Source organism: Manacus candei, unplaced genomic scaffold (assembly GCF_025592945.1).
Source record: "Manacus candei isolate 608988 ecotype Guabito, Panama unplaced genomic scaffold, ASM2559294v1 h1tg000119l, whole genome shotgun sequence".
NCBI lineage: Eukaryota > Metazoa > Chordata > Aves > Passeriformes > Pipridae > Manacus > Manacus candei.
This window is the reverse complement of record NW_026138167.1, coordinates 3,526,310-3,551,885: the sequence shown is the minus strand read 5'-3', so window position 1 is coordinate 3,551,885 and position 25,576 is coordinate 3,526,310. Positions and strand designations below refer to the sequence as shown.

At 41.6% G+C, this 25,576-nt stretch overlaps 2 protein-coding genes across 6 annotated transcripts in view; one reads left to right on the top strand and one right to left on the bottom strand.

Annotated features, from left to right (window-relative positions):
- NRG4 (neuregulin 4) overlaps positions 1 to 11,529 on the top strand; it is a 44,498-nt gene extending 32,969 nt beyond the window's left edge. For 4 of the 5 annotated variants that reach the window (XM_051770385.1, XM_051770388.1, XM_051770387.1 and 1 more), the window contains exons 4-7: positions 132 to 225; positions 7,301 to 7,450; positions 11,119 to 11,198; positions 11,295 to 11,529. In XM_051770385.1, the coding sequence (XP_051626345.1) occupies positions 132 to 225; positions 7,301 to 7,450; positions 11,119 to 11,198; positions 11,295 to 11,311 (341 nt within the window). In that variant the 3' untranslated portion in view covers positions 11,312 to 11,529. The remainder of the gene's footprint in view (positions 1 to 131; positions 226 to 7,300; positions 7,451 to 11,118; positions 11,199 to 11,294) is intronic. The other variant, XM_051770389.1, reaches the window with a different exon arrangement.
- Positions 11,530 to 18,880: 7,351 nt separating this feature from the next.
- FBXO22 (F-box protein 22) lies at positions 18,881 to 25,561 on the bottom strand. Its single transcript, XM_051770372.1, has 7 exons — positions 25,403 to 25,561; positions 25,173 to 25,305; positions 24,415 to 24,502; positions 23,939 to 24,034; positions 22,900 to 23,064; positions 21,765 to 21,930; positions 18,881 to 20,604 (listed from the first exon to the last, which is right to left on the bottom strand). Exons 1-7 carry the CDS (start codon positions 25,498 to 25,500, stop codon positions 20,175 to 20,177), a joined length of 1,176 nt encoding a protein of 391 aa, XP_051626332.1. The 5' UTR covers positions 25,501 to 25,561; the 3' UTR covers positions 18,881 to 20,174.
- Between the last annotated feature and the right edge of the window lie 15 nt (positions 25,562 to 25,576).

Genomic DNA, 25,576 nt, shown 5'->3' with positions numbered 1-25,576 from the left:
CTGGCCTGGAGGGCAAGGCCGACACCTTTTCTGTTCATAGAGTGGTTTTGTTTGTGTGAGGGTTTGTTTTGGTGTTTTTCTGGTTTTGAAGTCTCTATTTTTCTCAGTGTTTTTTTGGTCTTATTTTTAAGATCATGAAGAACTCTGTGGCACCAGTTATGGATCTTTTTGTCTAAATGGAGGGATTTGTTATATGATTCCTACTGTATCCAGTCCATTCTGCAGGTCAGTGAAACTGAAGTTTGTGTGTCTAAGTATTGGACAGTAGCTGTCTAAAGACTGTGTCTCCATTTTGTTTCTTTAGGAAATCACTGTTAAAATGTTATCTAAAAGAAAATATCTATTACCTATTACTTTCCAAGCTTGTAGAGCCGTGACAATATGAGACAAATAATTGTGTATACTTGGTTTATACTTGCTTGGCAGGTGCAACAGCACTCAGTTACGTATGCATTCAGGATGATGTCTATATTTAGAGCCACGTCTCTTCCCTCATTACAATACAGAAAGAACGAAATACCCTTTGCCTCATAGAATATAGACTGTAGGAAAGGCATTCAGAAAGGCAAAGCACATTCCCAGTCTTTCTTACAGAGGAATGATATTACAAATATTTTTGTAACATAAAATGGCCTACCGTGAACAAAACAAGGAGGCACAAAAAATAATATGAACTTTTAAGGGGGTAACAAAAAAAGACTGTAATTCAAGACTTACTGTGTTCTCTGAATCTTGCTGAAATACTCAGCTTTCCAGTGACAGCCAAAGACTACCTGAAAAAGAAACATGAAGGCAGCAAATACAGATACTTCCTACATAATTCCATAGCAGAACCATTCTTCTCTCTGAAGCCCATTTAGCACACTGGAAAAGTAGCAGTTCCTGGTTTTGCATGTGGATACATTTCCTGCATGAACACAGCCCTATCTTTTTATTTTCTCATTTACCAAGACATAAGATGCTAAATGAAATTCTCATTTTTCATGGTTCATTTACTAATTCTGAGTTATCATTCATCAAAATAAATTATGATTGATTTAACGGGTTTGCTTAACAAAATAATAGGCATTCAGACAAATATTACATACACTTAAGGATATTACCTTTTTTGCTTCTATGGCAACTTCTGCTCCCTCTTCCATCTTGAGCTATAACTAATGATAACTGGATAAAACAGTTGAAGAAGGGAACAAAATCTGTTCCCAGATGCCTAATTAAAATATCTCTTTGTTTTGTTTGGGACAGTTCAATTTAAACACTTAAGCTCAAGCATGTAAACTCATTTAGTTAGGTGAGGAGAAAAGAGACAGTTTTGTGATAAATGCTCATTGAAAAATATACACAGCAGATCACTGTCATTGTCCAGTGTCACAATGAATCACATCCAGAAGGGAGACTAGAGCTCCAAAGTGCTGGATGATGGTGATTTATTCTCTGCTAAACCTTGCAAGCTTGTGTGATAGAAAATGAATACCACACACACAAAAAGTGAAACATTTTGAAATACATGCTGGTTTTTTCTTTCTAGAAGGAGTCCCATATTACTGATATTAAAATACCTAAATGAAAAATGAATGGTTAAACTAAACAGCATCAGTTACACAATTTCAAAGCCCCTTCTCAACTATTGCTAGACTGCATAACAAGGAAGATGTATTTGATGCAATAACTATAAATATGAAGTAACAAATCCCCAGAACAATTCATCCTTCAGGAGCACAAACTAGTCAGCATAGATAATTTCCACTTTAACAGCTCCAAATGAAGTCATTTGCAGTTCAGGTGCTATAGGATTTTATAATCTGCTGAAGCAGAAAAGTAACATCTTAAGAGCATTTCTGTTATACTCAGGCAATCTTACTGCATTTAAATTATCAACTATTTTTTTTCCTGTATCTAGCGATTGATTATGAAGTTAGATGGTTTAAATAGCAGCATTCTATTTAAGCATGTCCTCATTCTAAGCATGTTCCTTAATCAGTCAGAGAAGGCTAATTATAGATGAGAAAGGTTTTGTTTACACACAGATATCTTAGTAATCAGCAGTGATGTGAATAGAAACAACAGAAAAAATGCATCACGATTCAGCAGAATTCAGGAAATATTTGGTGCTTTGGAACTTCAAGACTGGCACCATCACATGGTTGCACAAAGTTTCTTTGATGGAGGTTTCTGCCAAATCCCACCCAAAGCTCCCAAGTGTTCTCAAATGGTCATCTCCCACCAAAAGAAAACTCAAATCACTTTTAGACTCAAAGGCTGGATGATTGATAGTTAAAAGGGGAAATGGAGAAAGAACAGCCTAACAAACTGTAAAAATACCTTGAAACACATTTGCCTTGACGTGCTACTTAGTTACACCAATGTGTTGTGCTAAACACAGTCCAGATTACCAATGCAACATCATTGGAAGTAATTTCACCACAAAACTAAGGAAAATGCAACAGTCATTAGAAATATGTGGTTTTATGCATGCTAACAAATTAAGAGCCACCGTTTACCTTTGGAATTTAAGTTATTTTAATCATTCAGAAATGGACATAGACAAGGTAGAGATTTAATAGAAACAAGCATTAATTGACCTCCCCCTTCCTGTGCAACATTAGCAGATTTTTAAATACAGCTGCTGTGTGCTGAAACATGAAGTTGCTCAGCTGCCACCTTCCCTCACTGCTTTCCTAACAATGAGTTAATGTTCTCAGCAGCAAAAGGCACACCTGGCACCATAAACCAGATGAGCTTCAAACCCAGGAACACTTAAATGTACTAAATAAACAGGCAGCAGGACAGAGAAGGATGGAAAAGCAGCTGCCTCAGGTGTCTCAGGAACCACAAGGCTGAAAGCATTTGCCTCAGCACCTGATGGCAGCTGTCCCAGAAGCATTAATTAATGCAGGGCAGAACAAGGTGAAGATTTTGGTTTCTGAGGGGGAGCTCTGGTACTTCCATCTTTTTTCTTACACTTGGCAGATTTCTGAGAGCATTCTTCTGTGTTTCAAACAAAATACAGATGGCATAAGACCACACAAACATAGCTCCTCTGCTTCGGAGGGCAGTACACACAAAATCAACAGTGAATGCTCTCCTTATGTCTTTGAAAACTATTAGCAATCAGAACTACAGCTGGAGATATGGCAAATCTTGCCACATAAACACATAGTTAAGGGAGTTCTAGGGAAAAATAATCAATTCTTTCAACTTCTCTCCACTAGGAGCATTTTCTTTTACTCTCTTTGTATATGAAGTCATCTTCAGAGTAACAGTTTTGAAACTCCCTTAGATGCAAAAGTGTTTAAAAACCTGCTTAGGGCTTCCAGTTAACTTTGCTATTGTTTATTCACTTTGGCTTGAAATTCTTTTTCATACTTACTAGATGTCCTTACAGTGTATGGATTAAGACAACTTTTAGGAGCCTGCTACAGACTGAAGATTATGGTGATTTTGAAGCTCTCAGCCATGTAATCTGAGTTACATTGACAAGCAGATAATTTTTCAGCTTTTTCTGCTTAGACCTTTGTATTTCCTTGCAAGTAATTTTGATACCAAGAAGCACCCAGGATTTTTCTGACTAAAGGAAGACTAAACGAAAACTAAAGTCAACACCCTTACAGTGTAATGCAGTGCAATGAGAATCCAGGTGCATATTTGACCCAAACTCTGCTTCCATTTTTAAAGTCTGTCAGATACTTCCTTATGTTGCCCACCTGGGAGTCTGGCAGAGAAAGAAACCTCTCCTTGTTACTATATCCCACAGGCAGAGGACCCCTTGCACAGCCCCATAAAAGAGACAGCAGTAGTGCCTCCTGTTATTGCAAGACCTTCATGCTTCTGTTTTAGTTACTAATCAGATTTTAGGGGAGCAATAGAATTGCAGACCCACCCAATGCAGTCTATTTACTTCCACTTTGTACTGATGCTGACACGGGTGGCTTGGATTAATATCCTATGCTGAAAGACTCTCTGGATTTCTTTACCTCTGCTAGTGTTTTGTCTGTAGCACAGCTCCTGTAGTATGTTTGTATACAACAGTTTCAGGCTGGCTCATCTCGTCTGACAGGAGGCGTGGGTGTGTGTGCATGTGTGTGCAGGCACCTAGGAGAGCACAAATCTGGATGCTTTCTGAAAATGGGAGGTTTCAGTCACAGATTTCCCTCAGACATCGAAGGCTGCTGTATTTCCACTCTGATTGAATTAGAAATTCTAATTTTTTAGAGGGGGGAAAAGACCTCTTTTCCATTTTAAAAATCAAGTTTGGGATGCTACATAGTAGGACCATTTAGGCAACACAGAGCAGGTGCTGAGGCAGCAGGCTCACAGCATGGAGGTGATGTTCTGCAGCAGCTACACCTTGCCTAGGGAGCACAAGACTTAATGAGTCTTATGCTCTTAGTCCAGCCTAGAACCAGGCTGCTCTGGTTTTGCCCCAGTTTATTCAAGTGCAGATGCACCAGTGCCTGCCCTATTAACAGCTGCTCCTAACCTGGGCTCTACTTTTAGGCATCTGTTATAAACAAGATAAACTAGGAGTTTATCTTAAAAGCTGCTGGCTTTTAAGGCTGTGTTAGGAAGCCTGACTACCTCTAGAAGGCATGAGATAGATACCATGGATTATGTTCATGGCCCACATGCTTGACAGACACTGTGTTTCTGACTTGCTTGCAGTCATTGCATAAGTAACTCCACTGAAATTATTAGAGCTCTGCTACAGGATAAGCAGATCTTTTGAGTGAGTTCCACTGCTAATTATAGAAGTCTGCTTAGTTTCTCACCAATTTTAAGAAAGGACTTGCAGAAGAAACCTTTCCTAGTTGTCTTAAAGCACCAGTTGCCTTCACCTCTGTGTACATCAGGACAGGTAACTTCATAAAAGCTTGTGAAAGCCAATATTTGAACATTTGGATTTTCAGAAATGCCCTGGCTGTAGCACAGTTTGTTGCTAAGGTCACATTAGCTATAATTTTGTTTATTTATATGTAACCCAGAGGTACCTCATCGCAATTTTCCTGTTTCTATGAAAACCTACATAATTTTTAGGTTTTATGGCAGCAATTTTTACATAGCTTGGAATCACTTTGAGCAAGTGTGTCAACAGCTCAGCCTAGTTTGTAATCCCTAATCCACTTCATACAGTTAAACAGATACTATCAAACTAGCCAGTCATGAAAAACATGTTTCTCCAACTTGTTTTTGTTACATCCATGCAGAAGAGGTTCAGCATTCAGGGTGTTTAAGTTTTGCATGTGCTTTTTTTAGTGCAGGGATTTTTCCTGTTGCTCTAACCCTGCATTCATATTGCTGTAGTTTTCCCCTCAGAGTCTTAGGCCTTCAAGCTCCTTTCCCTCCTAAAGGCTTGTGACTACCTCAAGCATCTGGTTGTGTTTTCTATTTAGTAGGAAGTGCTACAATCTCGGTGAGCTTTTTTCTAGGCTGTCATCACATTCCCAATTTTTTTTCCTGTGGTCTTTTGCAGCACATGAATACAACTTCTATGCACTGATATGTCACCTCTACTTCTCACAACAGTTCACTAACCCTCACCTTTTACCTGATCCTGTGTGCAACTCTCTGCAGCAGGACTGTCTTTTCTTCCTCCTGCTTCATTTGACTCTTTAGGTTACTGACTTACTTCCTTTACACTCATTCTTTAGAACTTTTCCATGAGCCTTAATTTGATGCCAAAACCTATTTATTTTTTTTCCTTCCTGTATCATTTTAGCCTTGCATTATTCTCCAGTTTCCATTGGTATTCAAGAATACTTCTATGAATTTCATATTCCATTTTCTATCCCTGTGACTCTATTCAGCTCTCCAAAGCATTTCTCTCTCACTTGCTAGAGAACAATGCCCCACTCAAACTACACTTCTATCCTTAAAGTATTCTACAGTATTTCAGAAATAGGCCACTGAAAAGCCACTACACTTAGAGTAAATATCTGGAACATTATCTCAGGCAATCAGAGCAGTCTGCCTGCCCTTGCTTCTCCCAGCAGTGACACATCATAACTTTGAAAAGTCTCCCATTGTCCTTGGCAGTTCGATCAGCTGCACAGCTTTAATATATGATGATAATTAAACAGATTTTTTTTTTTAGTGTCTAAATCTTCCATTATATTTCCAAAGACAAAGAATTAAAAGAAAGGGTAGTAATTCTTTGTGGCTGAGACCAGCAGTACTGAAATACTGTCCATAACATACAGAAAGTGGAGTCACATCGAGCCTCCACGTTGGAAAGCTCACAGGGATCCTTTTGTCTTAGTTCCATGTCCCAGACATTTCTCCTATTTGGCAGTTCCTCCCCACTCCCCCTTCTTATCCCTCATCTGAAATTATACCTTGCAGCTGCCAATGGCAGTGGAGAACTTCAAGTGTGCTACAGAGTTCAGCCCATTTCTCTCAGCTGGAGCCTCAAATTGCTTATGTCACAGATTATTATGACTTCAGTGCCAGAAATAGCAAGAAGGAGCAAGATCTTTAGTAATACAAATAGAGGGAAGCAAATTTACATATATCAAAAATACATGCAGAGTGTAGATACTGAAAGAAGTGCTTTCCATTTTCTGTACTGCAAAAGAAAACTTAGCAGAGTAAGTGCAAAATACAAGACAAATGAAGATTAGTTTAGCTTCAACCTATCTATTTTTGACCGAATGTGAATTACTAAGCCATTATTTCTATTTATTTTTAATAAAATATACCATTTTACCGTGGTAAAATGCCATATCCATTTTAATCCTTTCTTCAGAAGAAGTTTTCAGAGGCTCAATACATAAAATAAGCATAGTAGAGAAGACTTACCTAGGTCTCTCCAGGAGAGGGTTATTCACCAAGCACGTAACATGTTCTGGCATGAATTATTACACTGCATAAACTACTTCTGCAATTTAAGGTGTACCGTGTCTCAATGAATTCCCATTTCCTGGATCTATTTACCTGACAGCTCTTCAACAAAGGAAGCTAAAAGTTACATGAAAGGGAGAAAAGAAAGCATGGCTACTGTGTGAGAATCAGTGGGATGACACGGTTAACACTAAAGAGGTAGATTTAATTAATTAAATCTGTCAGTAATGAATATATTAAATTTAATATATGAAAGCAGTATGGATCAGAATGTAAACTTGATGCCCAATGTGCCCAATTCCCTTTGTTCCAAAAATACAAGGTGAGAGGAAATTCCCTAAGAAGAGTTGCTGCCCAGCAAATACAAACTTTGAATTATGTCATAACAGTTCTCTCCCCACTTAAGAGCAAAAGAAGCCTTTGACAAGTTACCATCTAATCCAAATACCACTTGGTTTCCCAGGTGTATTGAGCATTACACAGGAGCCCGTTGTGAGGAAGTTTTGCTGCCCAGCATCAAGTCCCAAACAAAAGGTGACCTGTTTGCAGCTTTCTTGGCTTCACTTCTTCTTCTAGGAGTTCTTGTAATTGGAGCATTCTACTTCCTTTGCAGGTAAAAGTGCTTCATAAGGCTGAAGCTGTTTAATCAAGTAGAAATTTCTTCTGGTAATCATGTACTAATTATCTGAATGTAAAAGCATGTAATGAATTATCCATAAGGTTGTATGGTTATTCAACATAATGAATGTGGGTGTCTCAACTTGTTGCTTGTAATATTTCATTTCCTGGCTTAAAGTTTTCTCAGTGTCTTTTCTAAGCTATTACTTATAGTTGCTTTGTAAAAAATGCAGGTAGTACACCCCTGTTTGAGATCCACAGTCTACCCAGAGTTAGTGCTAACCTTTAAAAACTTTGTTATCTGAAGATTGAGAAGTAGAAGCAAATTGATGAAGTGCTTAGGGAACAAAAACTGTTCCCACTGAGCTGGCAGCCAAAGCAACTGGTGCCATTAGCTCCTAATTCCTCTACAGCTCCTGATCTAAAAAGGAAAACTAAGGAAAGAATGAAAGTGAAGAATAATCCCAGGCAGATATTTCCTAACTAACATTTTGAACAAAACAGAGGGCTAACTAATTTGTCCAGGATGATCCATGTTAGAGTAGCAGGAACATGTCAGTGCTAGACAGCAAGTGCTGCAGGTTTGGTTTTTGCAGCATTTTAGGCATATCAGGACTTGGGATGAAAACACACAAGCAGTTATTGGGATTAAAGCAGCTATTTGATGCTGTACGTGTCAGTACACTTAGACCAAACCCAAACAAATTTACTGTTTTCACTTACTCTCTGCATTTATAATGCAAGTCAACCTTCTTTATTTTTAGAATACAGCACTTTTTATAAGAGCTTATTTTGTCACACACCATTAATATGTGTTTATGCCTTTATGAGGCAACTTACATGAGTCCCTGTAATTCTTGGCCACCACAGACTTGCAGCCTCTTCCCCTTTCTCCTGTACTGCATTTCTCCTTGGCTGTGATAACCAAAGGTTCTTGCAATGCTGTTCTTTGCTCTCCCATAATCACATTGCCAAATCAACCTCTCTGATCAGTGCCTTTCAATGAGCGACCTTTGGAATAGCTGGGCTACTTTTACCTCAGCTGCTGTCATGGAAACCCACTGAATGCCAGTTTTTCCCACAGCTGAATGTATTTAGAAGAGATAGAGAGCATTTGATACAACAGTTTGTATAAAAACCCCCTTGTTGTAAAGCATACCCCCCACCTGAGTAATTTTAGTTAAATTACTCCTGCTTAGCCATGGAATGCCACAGCAGTTCTTCACTAAAGAACATTTGAAGATTACCAAAAAGTTATTAGAATACAGCTTTAACTAACTTGAGAAAAATTCATTCAAGTGTCATACAGGCAGTATTTCTTCAGAAATAAAATTGTCTCCAAGAAGAGAGCAATCTGTTAAAAGATCCCTTTCCTCTTGCATAGAGCAAAATTAGGGGAAAGCTGGAGACAGAGTCTATTGAGTGTCATGGTCAAAGTACAGAATCTTAGAGTGACAGCAATGACAGGTCTGTGCAAGTTCTTTTATTAGACAGTTGGAAGATGAACCTCACCTACTCTTCACTCAAGCTCTGCCTAACTGGCAGAACAAGTAGTAATGCCTCCTTATTAGAAAAATAACTCAGTCTTAACATAGTTGCCCTTGAACTTATCTTACATACCAGACTAGCTTGAGAAATCTCATATAATCATTATCAACTTCTTTAGTACAGATAAAAGAACCTAACTGGCTCAAAATTATCTTACCTTTACACTTGTGAGGCTGATGTAGGATGATCATCTGCTAGAGAACTCATCTATGCAAGAAACACTTCACATCTGTAAGTCCTTATGTCTTGACTGAAATGACCAACATGTGAGGAGTCTCAAGTGGATACTTTAATCTACTGCTCTCTTTTCAGCTGTGTGAATGAGGATTATTGCCAGCAGCTGTCATTAATCTGCACTTTTTTCCCCTCAAATTTGATCTATCACCTGTATCCTATCTTAGAAGAGGGTGGAATTAGGGTTTGTAAGGGTTAGCTGAGAGTTGCATCATCTTTGGCTTGTCCTTGACAGGATATGTTAAGTTTAAAATGTTAAGGAAAGATACTGTTTCCACTGTTATACTTTAATAACAAAGATGTTTGATCCACAATCAGAAAGCAGAGTTTTTTCCCCACTATTGTGTTTTATTAAGCATTTCCATGGCCCTTTCAGCAGAGGGTTCTAGTGGGGTTTTAATATAAACAGTAATGCAACCTGGAGGGATGCAGAAGAGGAGATACTACTGGAAGTTCAGCACAAGGAAAAGGAATCCCTAAAATTACACATTAAATCTTTTAGAATTTAGGAAATCAGTTTTGCTTTGTTTTCTTGTTTGTATCATCACTTATACCTCCCTTCCTTTCCAAGTTGTCTTTCTCTGAGGCTACTTGGGACAGATCTGAGGACCAAGCATATGCAAGTGCATTTAATGCTCCCTAGAAACAAATCCATTCAGCCATACAAGGGTGGAGAGAAAAGGGTTGCAGTGCTCTGCTTATAAAACTAAGTCATAACTAACAGTGAAAGAAACCCATAAAAGAATAGGGTTGCATAGGAAAGCTCTGGGTGAGCAGTGGGAAATAATTCTTTTTACATTTAGCTGAGTCATCACATTTTTATCAGCTGATGATTTATTTTTTTCAGTCTGCAGAGTGCAAATCCAGATGCAGGTATTCTCCACCTTGAAACAAACACCCCTCCAACAAACAGACTCATAAAGTCTGTCTTTCTGACATGGAAAACAGGAAAGTCTGCAAAAATCCCTGCTATTACACTGGTACTGGGTAACAAATGGCATATTTTGCTTCCAGCAAGTCACCTGTCAGACCACATCCATCTGGCCTTCTTCCTCCAGAAACATATTGTCCAAGGGTTGCTGGAAGAAGAATAAGAAAGGTGGCTGATGACTATAGATGGCACATAAGCCAGCTTTTATTTAAAAGCAATACAGAAGCCTAAATGCCACACACAGAGCTTAGAGGAACAGAACAAAGCCTAGGGAAAACTAAAATAAATCTGCAATTCATTTCTATATTTCACTGTAAGTCCATGTTGAAATGCCAAATTACCTGTAAGGTAAGTGCAATGTTGATGAATGGGATCTCAGCCAGCCAAAACTACAGAGTCTGGGAATAAAGCCACCTGAGCTGTCCAAGACAACAGACTTTGTGGAGGAGTTACATCACCACAGGACACAAACTGGACAGAACAGAGAAGAGCTCATGACTCTTCTCAAGAGAGCAGATGTCTGATTACTATTAAAAGAAAGGGAACAAGACAGCAAGAGGTCTTTACAAATCTTTACAAGATTTGTGTCTCCTCAACAAAGCGTGGAGAATTTCACATAATTTCCAAACAGCAAGAGAATTAATAATAAATTATTTTGTGCTGTCTACTAATTGCTTAAATAAAGAGCTGAGAAATCAGACAAACAGGAACATTAGGAGAGAAGCCACGTAGTTCTGAGTGCTCTACTGGCCTCTGATCTCTGTCCTTCTCCCTCCAATACAGGCTTCTCACAAACACTGAGTATTAATTAGACAGGAATCACAGGAGATCCGTGTCACTTTTTTCAGTGGACATCATTCAATTAATTTGTCTCCTCCCTGACAACTTTTTTCACTCTGTGTGTATTTTTTTCCTCTCTCTGTTGTCTGGTTTTTGTTTCTTTTGGTCAGAAAAGTTTCCATTCCAAGGACAAGTTCCTCAGAGTGTGGTGCCAACCTAGTTGAACCTACAAGCAGCAATGGCTGCAACAGTGAGTGCAATTTAAAGTTAAATGACTGGACTCCACGAGGAAAGTGGGGGAGGAAGTTTTCCTTAATTAAAGGTATGTGTTTTGTTTATTTTTCAGAAATAACAACAGCATAAAGCAATTAAGTGGAAGAATGGTGGGAAAACAACATGCAGAGCAACCCTAAGAACACAAGTTGTAGAGGATGATGTGGTGAGCAAGATGAGAGAAGAAAGCAAACTGAAATAGGAGGCTTATGTGTTGGAGAACACTGCAACTGAGACATAAACAGTTGCACTTAATGGCATTTGTATGTATTTTTCAAGGTGCATCAATTATACAGAAATCACTATAACTTGTTTGAATTTTTTGTGAGATTGTTTTATGACAAGTTACAGTTTTCAGTAATGCCCAGGTAGACACATGAGAACTTTGGGGTTTACTACATGGGAAATGTATGAAATATATTCAATATTTTTTTTCACTGCACAGAGAATATGAGATAATAACAGGGGTTTAGCATGACATAATACTATGGAATTTTGATAAGGGAATTTTGTTTGACTGTCTTGATTCAATAGTTTCAAAATTTGTACTACTGATACATGTCCAGAATTTGGCTTGTTTCAGACACCCTTAACAGATGTAGGGGGGAAAAAAGTACCATTCTGCCAGCTAATACTCTTTCTCTATTTTTCTTTTTAATCATAAGACAACATGAGGATGAGGTACCACTGCTAGTGTATTGGATTTGAATTTGAATGAAAAGAAAAGAGATAGGTAGTGGTTAAAAGAAGTTTAGGCAGAGAATTTATGCTTTGTTTGCTCTACATCCCTAATATTAAGCAAGACATTTTCCTTGATGGGTTTATTTTTGTCTTGCTTTCTTCTGAAAATCTCACTGCTGAGGGAAATTTAAACCTCGCCTTAAATTTTCCAGTTGATACTCAGATAGCAGAAGCCAGGAATTTTATTCATCAGGTGAATTCCTGACACAAAATATCCAGACAGGTGTCTTGGCTGAAAAAGTGCTGCCCTCTCTAAAGATTTATTTCTTTTATTCACATAACCATTTGTTGATCACACCAGTACCTCATATATCACACTCTGGTTCCTTACAGGATTCTCTCAGACAAAGAGAGGCCAAATGACATGGTCCCTGTCCCTTTTTGCCTTGACAACACAAAGAGAATGGTCTGGTTAGTCAGAGGTGTAGAAAATGTGAAATGAGCAGCTTTCTTTTCAAGTTTTTTCTAGCACTGGGGGTTGAAACCAGCAAAAATCAGATATGTTTCCATTTTTGCACATTACCCAGCAGGTCATTATATGGGATTTTTAAGGTTGTATTGAGGGGAAGATTAACTGAGAAAACTTCACGAATTGAAAGGAGAGAAAATGTAGAACAGAGATTTCTTATCTCTGAAATAAACAACCTGGAGTTGTGTAAAATCACAGGTGCAAAGAAAATGCTGAGTAAGCTCCTATTTCTGGGATGCTTTACTACACGCTCTGGTGTACTCTGTATCAGTGTAGACAAGAGTCCAGTGGGGCAGAGAAGGAAAGCCCTGTTATAGGGTGTGAGGTGAGGAGTCAAAGGGAAAACTGTGCTATGATAACTACTAGAACACAAACCACAAAAATTCATTACCTTCCAAGGACTCATGTCAGAGAAGTCAGAGTCCCAGTTAATGCTCAGCATCTGAAGGGAGAATCTGAGGGCACCAAATCAAGTACAGGACCTGATCCAGAGATTAGGTTATATAAAGCACTAAAAGATCACTTTCTCCCCAAATTAACCAATCTTATATGTTATTTTCTGGACTTCAAACCTTTTGCAGATAAGCTGAAGGAAGCTGGGAATATTGTCTTAAAGGCTAAGAAAGAGAAAAGTGATTTTTCATCACACAGGGACATGCCACTGTTGTAGAGAGAGCTCAGGGGATGTGTGGCAGTACTGAGAGCTCCATCAGAATCACTGTCACCTGAACTTTGCACAGCCTCAGGGAAAACTAATCAGAGACAGCTGCTCTCAGATAACTTCAATATGTTACTGATCCTGAGACAGTCAGACTTACAGTTTGGGATACCATCTCCACTGAAAATGGAAAAGGCTTGTGGTCATCTTAAGTGGAAATTCAGGAAGGAGATATTAATAGAAGATGTAAGAAATAAATGGGCTGAAGTTGTACTGTATAAACTCTTAGAATCCCCTCAGCTTTCTAGACAGATATGGAAGAGTTATTCACTGTTACCAAGTGTGTTTGCATTATTTGGGAAACAGTTTGTACAAAAAGTGAGGCTGAATAAACCAAACCCATGTTTAAATGCAAACAAGGTGATTTATGGAACAGTGTGAAGGAAATGCTATTAGCAGTTCAGACTGCCTCAAACCCATTGCACCTGAGAACATTCCAGCTTCCAAAATTAATGGGTTCAGTTCACAAGCTTTGTGACTGTGACATTCAGATCAAAATGAGATCAGGCTACAAATTCATTTTAAGGTGGTCAAATGCCACAGAAAGTACAGGGTAGCCAACATTATATGTAATTTCATAAAATAGTGCAGCACTTTGTAGCAGTGTTTGCTTACAAAATTAAGTAGCCCTGTGAGCAATAAAGCTAAAGAAACACCAGTTCCAGTGGATCAGATATTGTGGTTGGAGTCACTGGGGCATAAAATTACATGTTTATGGAGGGGTCAGTAATAAGGGCTTTCTCTTGTCTGTTTGACTCCCATTTCCAGGAAACACAAGATCTCATGTCTTTAAAATTACCTCTCCACCAGCTGGAAGGTTATGAGGGAAGAAAAGTAGAAAAGGCTAATTTCCTAAGAAACTCCACTACTATGATTACACCACAATTTTTTATAGTGTTATGGCAAAAATTCTTTTATACCTGAGGATCACATCTTCCTTTCAGAATCTTGTAGTAAAAGTCTCTTCATAAGGTGTTGCAAAAACCTTTTGATCACTTGCAGAACAAACTGACAGCTATTAGCAGGAAGTCTCTTTATAGACCTAAGGAAGAGGTTGCTTATATGTTACAGTATATAATTGTTCTTCATTAGCAGCCCAAACAAACTCTGGAGTAAAGTACAGTTAAAGGAGAACGTGAAATGGCTTTTCAAAGAAAACAAGAGGATTTTCTCTGTGCAAGTCTTTTGATTTATAATGTTAGATATTAAGCAGGAAGACCAACAGAAAGTCCATTTGGTAACACTTCCCATTTTAAAGGTACCTTCAATGTTGTGCAACTCCTTCAAAATTTACTGCACTAAAAAAAAACCTTTTTCCTTCTGGCCCTGCATTTTTGAACAGCTGGGGAGGGTCTCTGACTGTGTGACTCTCTTTCCTTTGGTATTTAGCATCCTTTTATTTAAAGGACATCAAGCTATTTCCAGCAAAAACTGAAAAGACTGGATAAGTTTAAACCCAGGGGTTTTTTCCATTTACTTTCACTTTTACTATGACTATATTCAAACCCAAGGATATTCATGAAGATTTATCAGTATAAGTTTGGGAAAAAAAAATGGAAGTAAGTTGTGTTATGATTCCCTGGCAATATAATTTAGATGATCAGGATGCAGGTCATCACTGTGCCTCTCAGTCACAATGTCTGTTGACATCTATGTACTTTAATGAAGAGATAGAATATTCCTGTATCTCAGATTATATGGAATAATCAAAAGAATCCAGACATAATTTGTTTGGGTTTTGTGGTTAAGATTAATGAAAAAAGGGATTCTTCATTTAAAGGACTGCAGTATTTCTTGCACTTTGGGGGAAATGAGCAAAGAAAAAAACCCCTAAACCTGTGTATGCCTAAAGATGTTATAAAAACCCCCATAACCCAAAACCTTCTTCATTATTCTATGTAACATTATCTGCTTATGCTTATTCAAAGTCTGTTCTTGCTCTCCTTCTGACTGTAACCTGTTCAACATCATCTATAAGTAAGGCATGAAGTCAGTTCCTTGGCAGCAGAGCACCAAATACAAATTTTGTCAAATACCCATAGTCAGGCTGCTGCTCAGTTCCATCTTTGGGACTGACACTCCACAAAACCTTTCACCAGGAATCATTTCTAGAGCGAGATAAGGGATGTAAATAGAACCTACAGCTGCAGAACCTGAAATAACAAGAAGATATTGCTGTTTTCATCCCCCAAATTAAAGCTACAACCAATTTTTAACTCTTCTCGATGCACCTCTGTGTTTGTGTAACATTTGAACAGTCTTTTTCAGTGTTCATTTTAAAAGAGATTGTTTTCAAATTACCTTCTCAATGCAAGTAATGATATTTCATCTAAAACTTTGTGCAGGCACATGATGGGCTGTAAAAAGGTAGCTGAGCATCCACTGGTGGCAGTTTGTAACAGGGCTGGGTGATTTGAATCTATGTTGTTCATTCTCCATCACAGAAATTGCTGCTGTTTCAAACCATTCAGTCATTTTCACCAGTTCTGGAGATTCTCAGAGAGTTCCTTTTGAGGGGATTAGTGTTTGCTCTCCCTGCTGCCATATTGACAACTCAGCTAAAATGAGCTTATTTTAAAAATAGCTGTTTCTAATTCTTATAGCTGTGAAAATTTATTGTGCAAAGGTGACATGACCTGCCACTATCAGTGATGTGAATCACCAAAACATTTATTTTAAGAATTTTGTGCTACCTGCTAATCTCACTGAAGATCTACCTGTGAAATGTAATGAGGACAATTTATACATTGTTTTTTTAAAAGCATTTAAAAGGACAAATCCCAATGATTTGGGAATAAATTTGTTCTCTTAAGTTATCAAAACACTTGGGAAAATATTCCAATTAGCTATTTCTCTGCTAATAATTCTAATGTAAGTATCCAGGTGATACCACTTCTAAAGAATCCAAACCTATCTTATGCATTTCCTTTGAGTTTCCAGTTTCTCACTGCAGCTGTTTGTTCTGTTTATAAAAACACCCTACATTGTTCTGGAGTGCTGGTGGGCAGAAAACAGTCAGTACAAGGGCCCTACAATGCTTGAACTTGTATTGTTTGACCTAAACCAGTGGTACAGGACCCCCACCAGCAGTGAGCTTGGTTTACCTTCCAGCCTGTAGTTCAGAACACCCTCAGGGCTCCTCTGGAGTCCTTCTGGAACAGCCTCTTCTGGAGTCTGCATCTGGCTGAGAAATGGGCTTAGCAACAGCAAAAGATCTTATAAAACACCACTTAACTGCACATTTACTATCTTTGTAACTTCTCACTGTGCAAACCTCTAGACCTCAAATATTATTTTTCTGTATCATTCCACTGAGTAAAACAGAAGTAGGCATCTGAATGAGAAATGTTTTTTCTGGTTCTCTCACTGGGCCAGACATGAGGCATTCAGAACACTTAGGTTTGTTCCAGAGATAGTGTCTGATATGAAAACTAACAACCAACACCACAGAGATACTTCTAGGAGAAAGAAGTTCTCCATTTTTAGAATGAAAAATATAAACTAAGAGGGGGTAATGACACTGAGTGAGTTTGGAGGGAGACTTAACAAAATTAATTCAGAATCATATGTAACTACTTGTTCATAATTTGACTCCTCTTTATCAAATTATTCTTGTTTTCTTACAACTGCACATCACAGAAATATCCTGTAATGAGAAGACTTTTGGATAGTAACTTGAAAATAAAAGTTACAGTAATAGCTTTATGTTTGGCAGTTGCTATTTTGGTTGTGCAAGTATGAGATTATACATCACACCACTTGCCTATTATTTCTTATATTTTTAAAACTTAGAGATAATTGAACAATGCATTAAGAACAAATGTGCAGCAAAACATTATTCATATTCAAAAGATGGGGAAAAACAATGCCTTTACCTTTCATCAGCAAAACTGTCACTCCTCCCTGTCTTGTGCCTCTGCAAGTTTTCTTTTTTTCATAACAAAACCAAAATCCAGTTGTGGTCACTTAGGAATTCTGTTCTCTTGTTGGAAACAGATTAGCATCAGCACTGTAACTGCAGATAAACTTTAGGTATCTTTATGCTATTCACATTTGCCTCAGTTGCTGAATACTCATTTATCTAACTTTGCTCACTTTAAAACCCTGTGGTTACTTTTTGAGTGAAAGAGGTATAAATTCTGGCACTGCAAAACTTTCTATCAATTCAGAACAAGCTCTGTCTTTTGGTACCTGCACCTTTTAAGCAAATATATTTTGGTTTCTCTGAGGAGTTGTAGTTGAAGAGCAAATGGCAGCATGGAGGCAAAATGAATTTGGATAGCAAAACACTTTAATCACAGATGTTGCAGTTTTGTCACATCACTTCCCTGTCACATGGAAAGCATGATGCAGGCTGGGAGAGAGTGCAGTGGTTCCAGCCATGGGTATGGTTCTGGGATCCCGTGGGCTCATCCCCACTCCCTGAGGCCAGAAAGAGGATCCTGGACTCTGGTGCAGGCTCTTGAGGTCACCCCCAGCATCTCACCTGTACTATGTTTACCTCAGAAGTTTCCTCAGCTCCAGGACCCTGCTGATGAGCAGCCCCTTCAGAGCACCCTCTGGTTCTGGTTTTGCTGCACCATCACTGAGCTCACCAGCTGCTTCCTCGGACACTGGACACGGCTGCACTGTCATCCAGGAACAGCCAGCAGTGGAACAGTCAGGTGTACTCAGCATGGCCAGCAGGCACAGGAATCTGGGTTACAGAAGGACACATTTCCTTTCCCTCCCGTTCCAGGTGCAGCTCAGGCAGGCACAGAGGGCTGAGCACAACACTGTGGTTACCTCAAAAACCACGGAGCCGCCTCCCACCGAGGGGCTGCTCTGACAACTCAACCCCATTCCCAGATTCCTTCCCCCTTAATGCAGTGACTGAACGTTGTCCCAGTCACACCCACACTTCCTGATCTCCCACTGGGAGTTCACAGCACCTAATTAAAAAAACCCATCATCAATAAAGCCATGGGGAAGTGCTGGGTGTGCTCAGCACAAACTGAAACCAACAGTTAACTCTCAGAACAGATACACCTCTACCTCAGCTCCTTAGGCCAAGTTCAGGAAAAGTTTTAACTAGATATAAGCAAAAAGTTGCCAATGAAGACTTGCTTGGTACATTTAAAGCAAAAAATGTTATTTTGTTGTACAACAACAGCTAAGTGTTTTCTTTTTACTACACTGAAAATGGGCCAGCTGCCTGATTTGGCATTTAGAAGTCTGGTGAAATGGTGGAAAATTAATCTTATTTTCTTGTCCTTCTATTACTAAGTGAAAACAAAAGGGAGGAAAAAAATTTAGAAAGCAGCAAATATATTATTAGCTATACTGAGACTATGCTGAATTTACTTACTTGAACAATACTGCATGCCAGCTGCAGCAACCAAAACAGGTGACTGATGTAAAAAGCACAGGAAAATCATGCAAAAGCACAAGTCTTGTTTAAAGTCTCTCTATAAATATAACCAGATCCTGTGTGCCCCACAATTCCAAATTAAAGAGCAAAAAAAACTTTTTAAAGAAACTTAAAAGATACCAGGTAGCCTTATTTTTTTAGGACTCTGGATTTAAGTTTGTAATCAAGCTACAAGAAGATCCAAAAGAAAAAAACCACCACTACATTCTAAACCAGACAGTTAAGACAAGTGAAATTCAGTTCAAGGTGGTGAACCAAGCTGACCTCGTAGCTGGACAACATCTCTTTAAATCAGAGCCTTTTCTCTAATAGAAGGCAAAGTACTTTGACACACTTTCATCTTTATTTAACGAGCAGGTTGTTACTTTTAAGATTTTCATTCATTTTATCTAGTAAAACCATTCAGTTTTGTAAATAGAACTCTGGGAAGGTTGTGCATCTCTCTAATACTAAAATCCAGGAAATGTATTTTTCCATGGACTGCTTTACATCCATAAATAGAGCACATTTCTTTCTACATGTTGGTATTTGGGTTTGCTGACAACACGAAACTGGGAGGAGCTTCAACTCCCTGAAGGGCAGAGAGGCCCTGCAGAGAGACCTCCACAAATCAGAGGTGGGCCATCATCAACCATGGCATGTTTAACCAGGACAGGTGCTGGACTCTGCCCCTGGGGTGGGGCAGCCCTGGCTGTGTGTATGGACTGCAGAGCAGCTGTGGGAAGGGCCCTGGGGGTCCTGGTCAGTGGCCACTTGGCCATGAGTCAGCAGTGCCCTGGCAGCCAGGAGGGACATCCTTGTCCTGGGGCATCAGGGAGGGGATTGTCCCACTCTGCTCTGACCTGGGGCGGCCTCTGCTCAATATTGGGGCAGTTGGGGGGACACAATGTAAGGGAGATATTGAGCCATTAGAGAGTGTCCAAAGGAGAGCAATGAAGATGAAGGGCCTTGAGGGGAAGCCATGTGAGGACACTGAGGGCACTTTGTGTGTTCAGCTGGAGAACAGGAGACAGAGAGGAGACATCATTAGGATCTTCAACATCCTCCCGAGGGGCAGGTACTGATCTCTTCGCTCCTGTGACAGTGACAGGACTCAAGGAAACAGCATGAAGCTGAGTCAGGAGGTTTAGGCTGGATGTCAGGGAAAAGTTTTTCACCGGGAGTGGTTGAGCACTGGACCAGGCTCCCCAGGGAAGTGGTCACAGGACCAAGCCTGTCTGAGTTTCAGAACACTCTCAGGCACATTATGGGATTCCTGGGGATGTCCTGTACAGGGCCAGGAATTGGACTCAATGATTCAGTGGATCCCTTCCAAGTCAGCATATTCTAGGATTTGTGCAAACCATTCTCATTTTGGAAGAAAGAGGCTTTCTTCAATTGCAGAATTCCACCAAGTATAATTTCCTGCAATTCTGATGTGTACAGGGGATTACACAAAATGCAAGGCTTTCCTGTAGATAGTATATTAAACTCTATTGCAACTACAAGACTTGATAACATTACCAAAATGATGTTTACGTTTTGGAAGGGGGTTCTGACTGCAAGATGTCCACTCTTCCAGACTTCTCAGCTCTCTGGAATGAAACAAACAGCTCACTGCAGCATTAAACCTTATTTATGCTTGGCTTGCTTTAGTTGAACCAAAATGAATAAGAGTCATAACGGTGGTGTAACCATGAAGCAGGTCATCCTTAATGTCATTACATTCTCTTAATACGAAATTCCCAGTAACTATTCGATCACATCCTATTTCCCCGTGTCCAAAAAAGCCAAAGAGGGGCACGTTTGGGAAAAACTTCCTGAAGGCATCTGCTTCCATGTTCCTCTTGGTTTTGTAGTGCCGGTACCCCCTGCCCACGCAGGCGAACATGAAGCCCAGGGTGTTGTGCTCGGGGATGTTGGCGGCCTTGAGGCGCTGCACGGCCGCCTCCGCCGTCCGCTCGTCGGCCACGTCCTGGTCCAGCAGCACGGTGGCACTCTGGATCTGGGGCCCGCTGAAGGCCAGCCCCACCACCCCGCAGGCGTCCCCGGGCTGCGCCTGGGCACTGCAAGGACACGGGCAGCGGGTTAGAGGGCGCTCCAGGAGACCACTGCCCACCCCCTGAACTGCTGCTGCACCAGGGGGGTTCAAAGGAGCCACCACCCAGGGGATTCTGACACCACCCACAGCTGAAAAACAGACCAAAGCCTTCGCATTTTAGCAATTTTTTTTTTTTAGCAACCTTTCCCAAGGAAAAGGTTCCACATCCATTATTGGGGATTAAGCAGAAACTTACTGTTTCATGCATGCCAAATTCAGCAGTTTGTGTATGTCACAGCTCTGCAATTCCAACTAAACTATTAGTTGAACTTAAGGCAAGCAAATACACTCATCATTTACACATCAAACCAGGGCAGCAGGCAGTAAAGGTTCCATATTCATGTTGCTTTAACTTGGTTGGCCAGGTCACACAGGTTTTAGTAGTTACATACTAATGTTTTATTATCAGTCACTTAATGTAAGGCCAGCTCTGTTATGTGCAGCTGGAAAACTGGATGCAAGAAACATGTTGGTATTAGTGTGGACTCCAGACCTACAATGGCATGAGGGGAGCCCGTAGGCATTGCCTGCATGTGCTCCACAGAATGAGGTGCTCCAAGTGTGGATGCACCAGTGGCACAAAGGGCTCTGTCTGCCTGTGCAGCAGAGCAGCTGGAGCAACTGGGCCCAGCTCTGCCCTGCAGGGTCCTGGGCAGGGAAGGGGTGTGAGCTGGATGAGATCTAGCCCAGTCCTGGGAGTGCCACATCCTTCCACAGGGCAGCTCCTGGGGCACAGCCCTGTGTGTGTGTGCAGCTCCTGCTCTGGGGTGTGAGCCAAACCCAGGCACACACACGAACATGTGGTCACATCCATGGTCTCTGCCACAGTGAGGAATCATTTATTAAACACTGACTGCAATAAACACACAAAGGGTATCTGAAGCTGGAAATCTCCTTTTCAGTGGGTTTCTCCTAGTTGAGTTTCCAGAATCCAATTGGTAACACAGCCATACAAAACTTCCAGCTTTTCTGCCTACGTCACAGTGTAGCAGTTGTGACATTTTTCTCTTAAAGAAATTACCATTTTACTCCTGTTAAAGGGCATTTCTAATACAACTACAAGGATCTGCAGTGTTTCTCCCATTTTAAATCCTTTTTATCATTTACCTTGAAAAAGATACCTACTTCTCAGAGGTCAGTGATGTGAAGCTCTCCACCTGTCCCCCAGCCAGGATGATACTTTTCTCATTCAATGGATTGACTATTTGATGAAGAAATCGAGTAGCTCCAGACTTCCAGGAGTTGTAGCCAAACAGAAGAACAACACGGAGATCTGGGTTATTCTTCAGACCTACAAACAAAACCAAACACTGATCCTCTCTTCTTTTTAAATCCCAAGCCCTGAAGCCCAACCTTCCTAGTCTCTCCTCAAATAAGAAATCACACCTTTAGTAATGGCTTTCTGTTGCAATTGGGAAGGCAAGACACAAGTTGCCCAGGCAGGAGCTGGGCTGTGTTCCCCACCTGAGAGAGAATTTCTGGAAAGAACTTTGCTAGGAAAAAAACAGACTGCATCTGCTTCCTCCAGCCTTCCACTCCTTTACCACAGCACATGAGTTTTACCACAGCACATGAGTTTTACCACAGCTCTTCAGTTTTACTTGACAGTCTTTACAGGTAAGAACCAGGCATATGAGTTATTCAAGAACCATAATACAGTGAATAGCTTTATCTGAAAATGAAATAAATTCCACACTTCAGCAATTTTCCTGTCCCAAGGTAGAACCCCCCAGGTTCCTAGAAGACTCAAGAGACCCTTCTGACATTAGTCTTCATAAATTACCTACTCTGCTGGGGACACAATGTGAAGAATATGAACTGTATTCACTGAAATATGCTGTCTTCTGCTCTGCCTTCCCTTGCTACAATACCCCACTTGGGATCCAAATGCCAAGTCATTTTGGGGAAGAAGAGAAGCAGCTCTTCCCCACTCGTTTCTAAATTGTAGTGACAGGAATAATTCCCAGTGGAATATTTTTAACCAATTAGAAGCTGCTTAAAACCTAACAACTCTCTGAACAACTCCACCTGGAACCTAACTGAGGTAATCTGAGACTGATACTCAGGATAACTTAACCTTAATGCTCCACAGATTGGGAGGAACAGAGATGCACAATTACCAGCTGCAGCCCTACAGAGCCAGGGGGCTCTTGGAGCCAGCACAGAAGCTGCTGGTTCCACACATCACTCCAGACTGGCACCTCAAAGAGCAGCACAATACTTCACAAAAGCCCAAGTGAAGGAGAGAAAAAGGACATACCTGCTTCAGCAAATTTATTTTCATCAAAGACCCTGTTCTTCACATCTTTAGAAAAATGGAAGGTGTGAATTTTCACCCCATCCATTTTGGGAAACAACAGAGCAAACCCAGCTTCGCCCTCTTCAATTTCTTGAGGCTGATTGCTGCTGGAACCCATGGGGGTAACTGCAAGGAAACAAAACCAGGCATCTTGTGTTCAGGGACTCTCATACTTTCATCTACACTGTAACAAGAACTGAAACAGGCTGAACAGCTCAGGGGATGTAAAACATGACAACTTATTTCCCTAACAACTTATCTAATTGAAAACTGGTGTGATTTTTTTTTAGAATCTTTTGGAAAGATGAAACACATAGAAGTCCTGCTGGCTATGGATTGTGCTGAAGTCACTTTGGATAAGGAGACATGGATATATTTGGACATTTCCCCACAGTTACACCAAACATAAAACAGTAGGAAAACAAGCACGGGTCTTCCTACCAACTTCTACAGGCACACAAACATGTTCAGGTTTTTAAGGCGTTATACAAGCATGTGATGACAGTATAAACCAAACTGACACAAATACTGGGAGTGTATTATTCATTTATGGTAGTGGTAACAATCAAATACCCTACTTACACCGTGGGGGTTGAATTTAGGGTGAGTAACTACAAAACCCCCAACTTTCTAATGATGAAAAAGGGAAGCATGAGGAAAAGCCTGCCAAGGAAGGCTGTGAATTATCCAGTTACTGCACGTGCCTCCTGCTAGACCACAGCAAACAGGTATATACCAAGGATGTCCTGTACAGTCAGTCACAATATGACTGAAATATATACATAAATCCAAGAAACATTCTGTAAGTACATCAGTGCCAGGAAAAGCTGCCTAACCGGTTAAATCAATCCTTTTAATTATGACTGCAGTACACAAAGTAAGCTCCACGTGTCAGTGAGCAGCAACACTGTGAACTCCTTAGAACTGAAGCCAGTGCTGAACAAGGTGGGAAAAGACATCTCCAAGCTGATCTCTCACAACAACCACGTTTTGCTCCTACCTACAATCCCTGGGGTGACCAGTCCAAGAACCTGACATCGCTTTGGCAACAACTTTTCAAGTGCAAGTGCTGTTTCTTTACTGTTTCTTTTCCTGGCTGTTAAAATAAGAAAAAGAGACAGGAAAACATCAGAGAGAAGTAAAAGTGCGTTCTGAGCAGAACCCCCGTCCTGTTGAGCCAATGCTGCCCATCAGCGGCCGCCCTGGTAACAGCACACAGGTCTGAGCTGTGTACGAGCACAGGGCTGCCGGCACCAGGGACTCCGTGTCCTCCAGAGAAGGGAAAGGATCCGCGCACAGTAACACACACCTGCAGGCTACTTCACATCACAAAGGCAGGACTAGGGGGTCGTGCTTTTTGCAAAAGATTTACTTCCCACTGAAATTCGCACCAGGCAAATTCCCTTTCAGCCGACGCTGCTCCACCTACACCCCGAGCACTCCCGGAAAGGGCAGCGAGTCAAGGGCAGGTGTTACCTTTCTTCTGCTCGTGACACTCCTCGTGCCCGCTGAACGTCTCGGCATCGGCGATGTAGAGCACGGTCTGGGGCAGCACATGCACCTTCTGCAGAGACACGGGACAAGGAGTGCGGGGACAGGGAGGGAGGGAGGGAGAGACAGAGCGGCGGCACGAACCGAGGAGACACCGCTCCGAGGGGACACGGCCCCGGCCCGAGCTCCCGTCAGACAACAGGACACCTCCCGCAGCCTCAGCACTGCCCGCACTGATCTAATGAAGGGGCAGCACGGGCACAGAACCGACCCAGGCCCTACACGAGCGAGGACAGCTCTGCAGCCTGGCCCCCTGACTGCTCGTTTTAACGCTGTCTAAACTCCTTCCAGTCCTGGCTGTCGGCTTTGGTTTAACACTCATCTGTTGAGGTCTCTGTTTAGAGCTTAACAACTTGACAGGAATCTTTCTGTGGTGAAGATCTAGCACTAGTGAACACTGGAAAAGAATCCTGCCAGAAAAATCCTTCAGTGTCGCCTGTGTCTCCGGGCTAAAAAGGGTTTATCTCTTAACGAGATCGCCGAGATGAAGAGACGCGCCCTGACCTGGAAACCCGCGGCGTTTCCATCAGTGTATTAACTAACACACAGCACCGAACTGTCCAAACCGCTCACAACCTGCGTCGGGCCCCTGGGAGGAGCGGGCGGAGCGTTCAGGGGCGGCACGAAGGCGCTGACAGACACACACCCGCACCCCCCTCACACACACCCCTCCCGCCCCTCACCTCGAGCTCGCGGCCCAGCGCCCGCACCAGCGCGTGGCTGTCGGCGGGGCCCGGCTCCAGCGCCGACACCCAGGCGATGCGCTGCCGCGCCCGCAGCGTCCGCCGGGCGCACTCCCTCCACAGCCGGCACACACTGCAACACAGCACAGACACCCCGCGTCGGCCGCGCCGCCCCCGGCAACCGGGGCCGGCCGCCGCCTCGCCCTCCCCCCCGCGGCCTCGGGCCTTACCAGGCGGCGCGCAGCAGCGCCTTGGTGGGCAGGAAACCGAGGACGCGCTCCACCACCTCGGCCAGGTTGGCGAGCACGAAGCCGCCCTTGGCCTCCATGGCCCCGCCGCCTCACGGCCCCGCCGCCTCACGGCCCCGCCGCCTCACGGCCCCGCCGCCTCACGGCCCCGCCGCC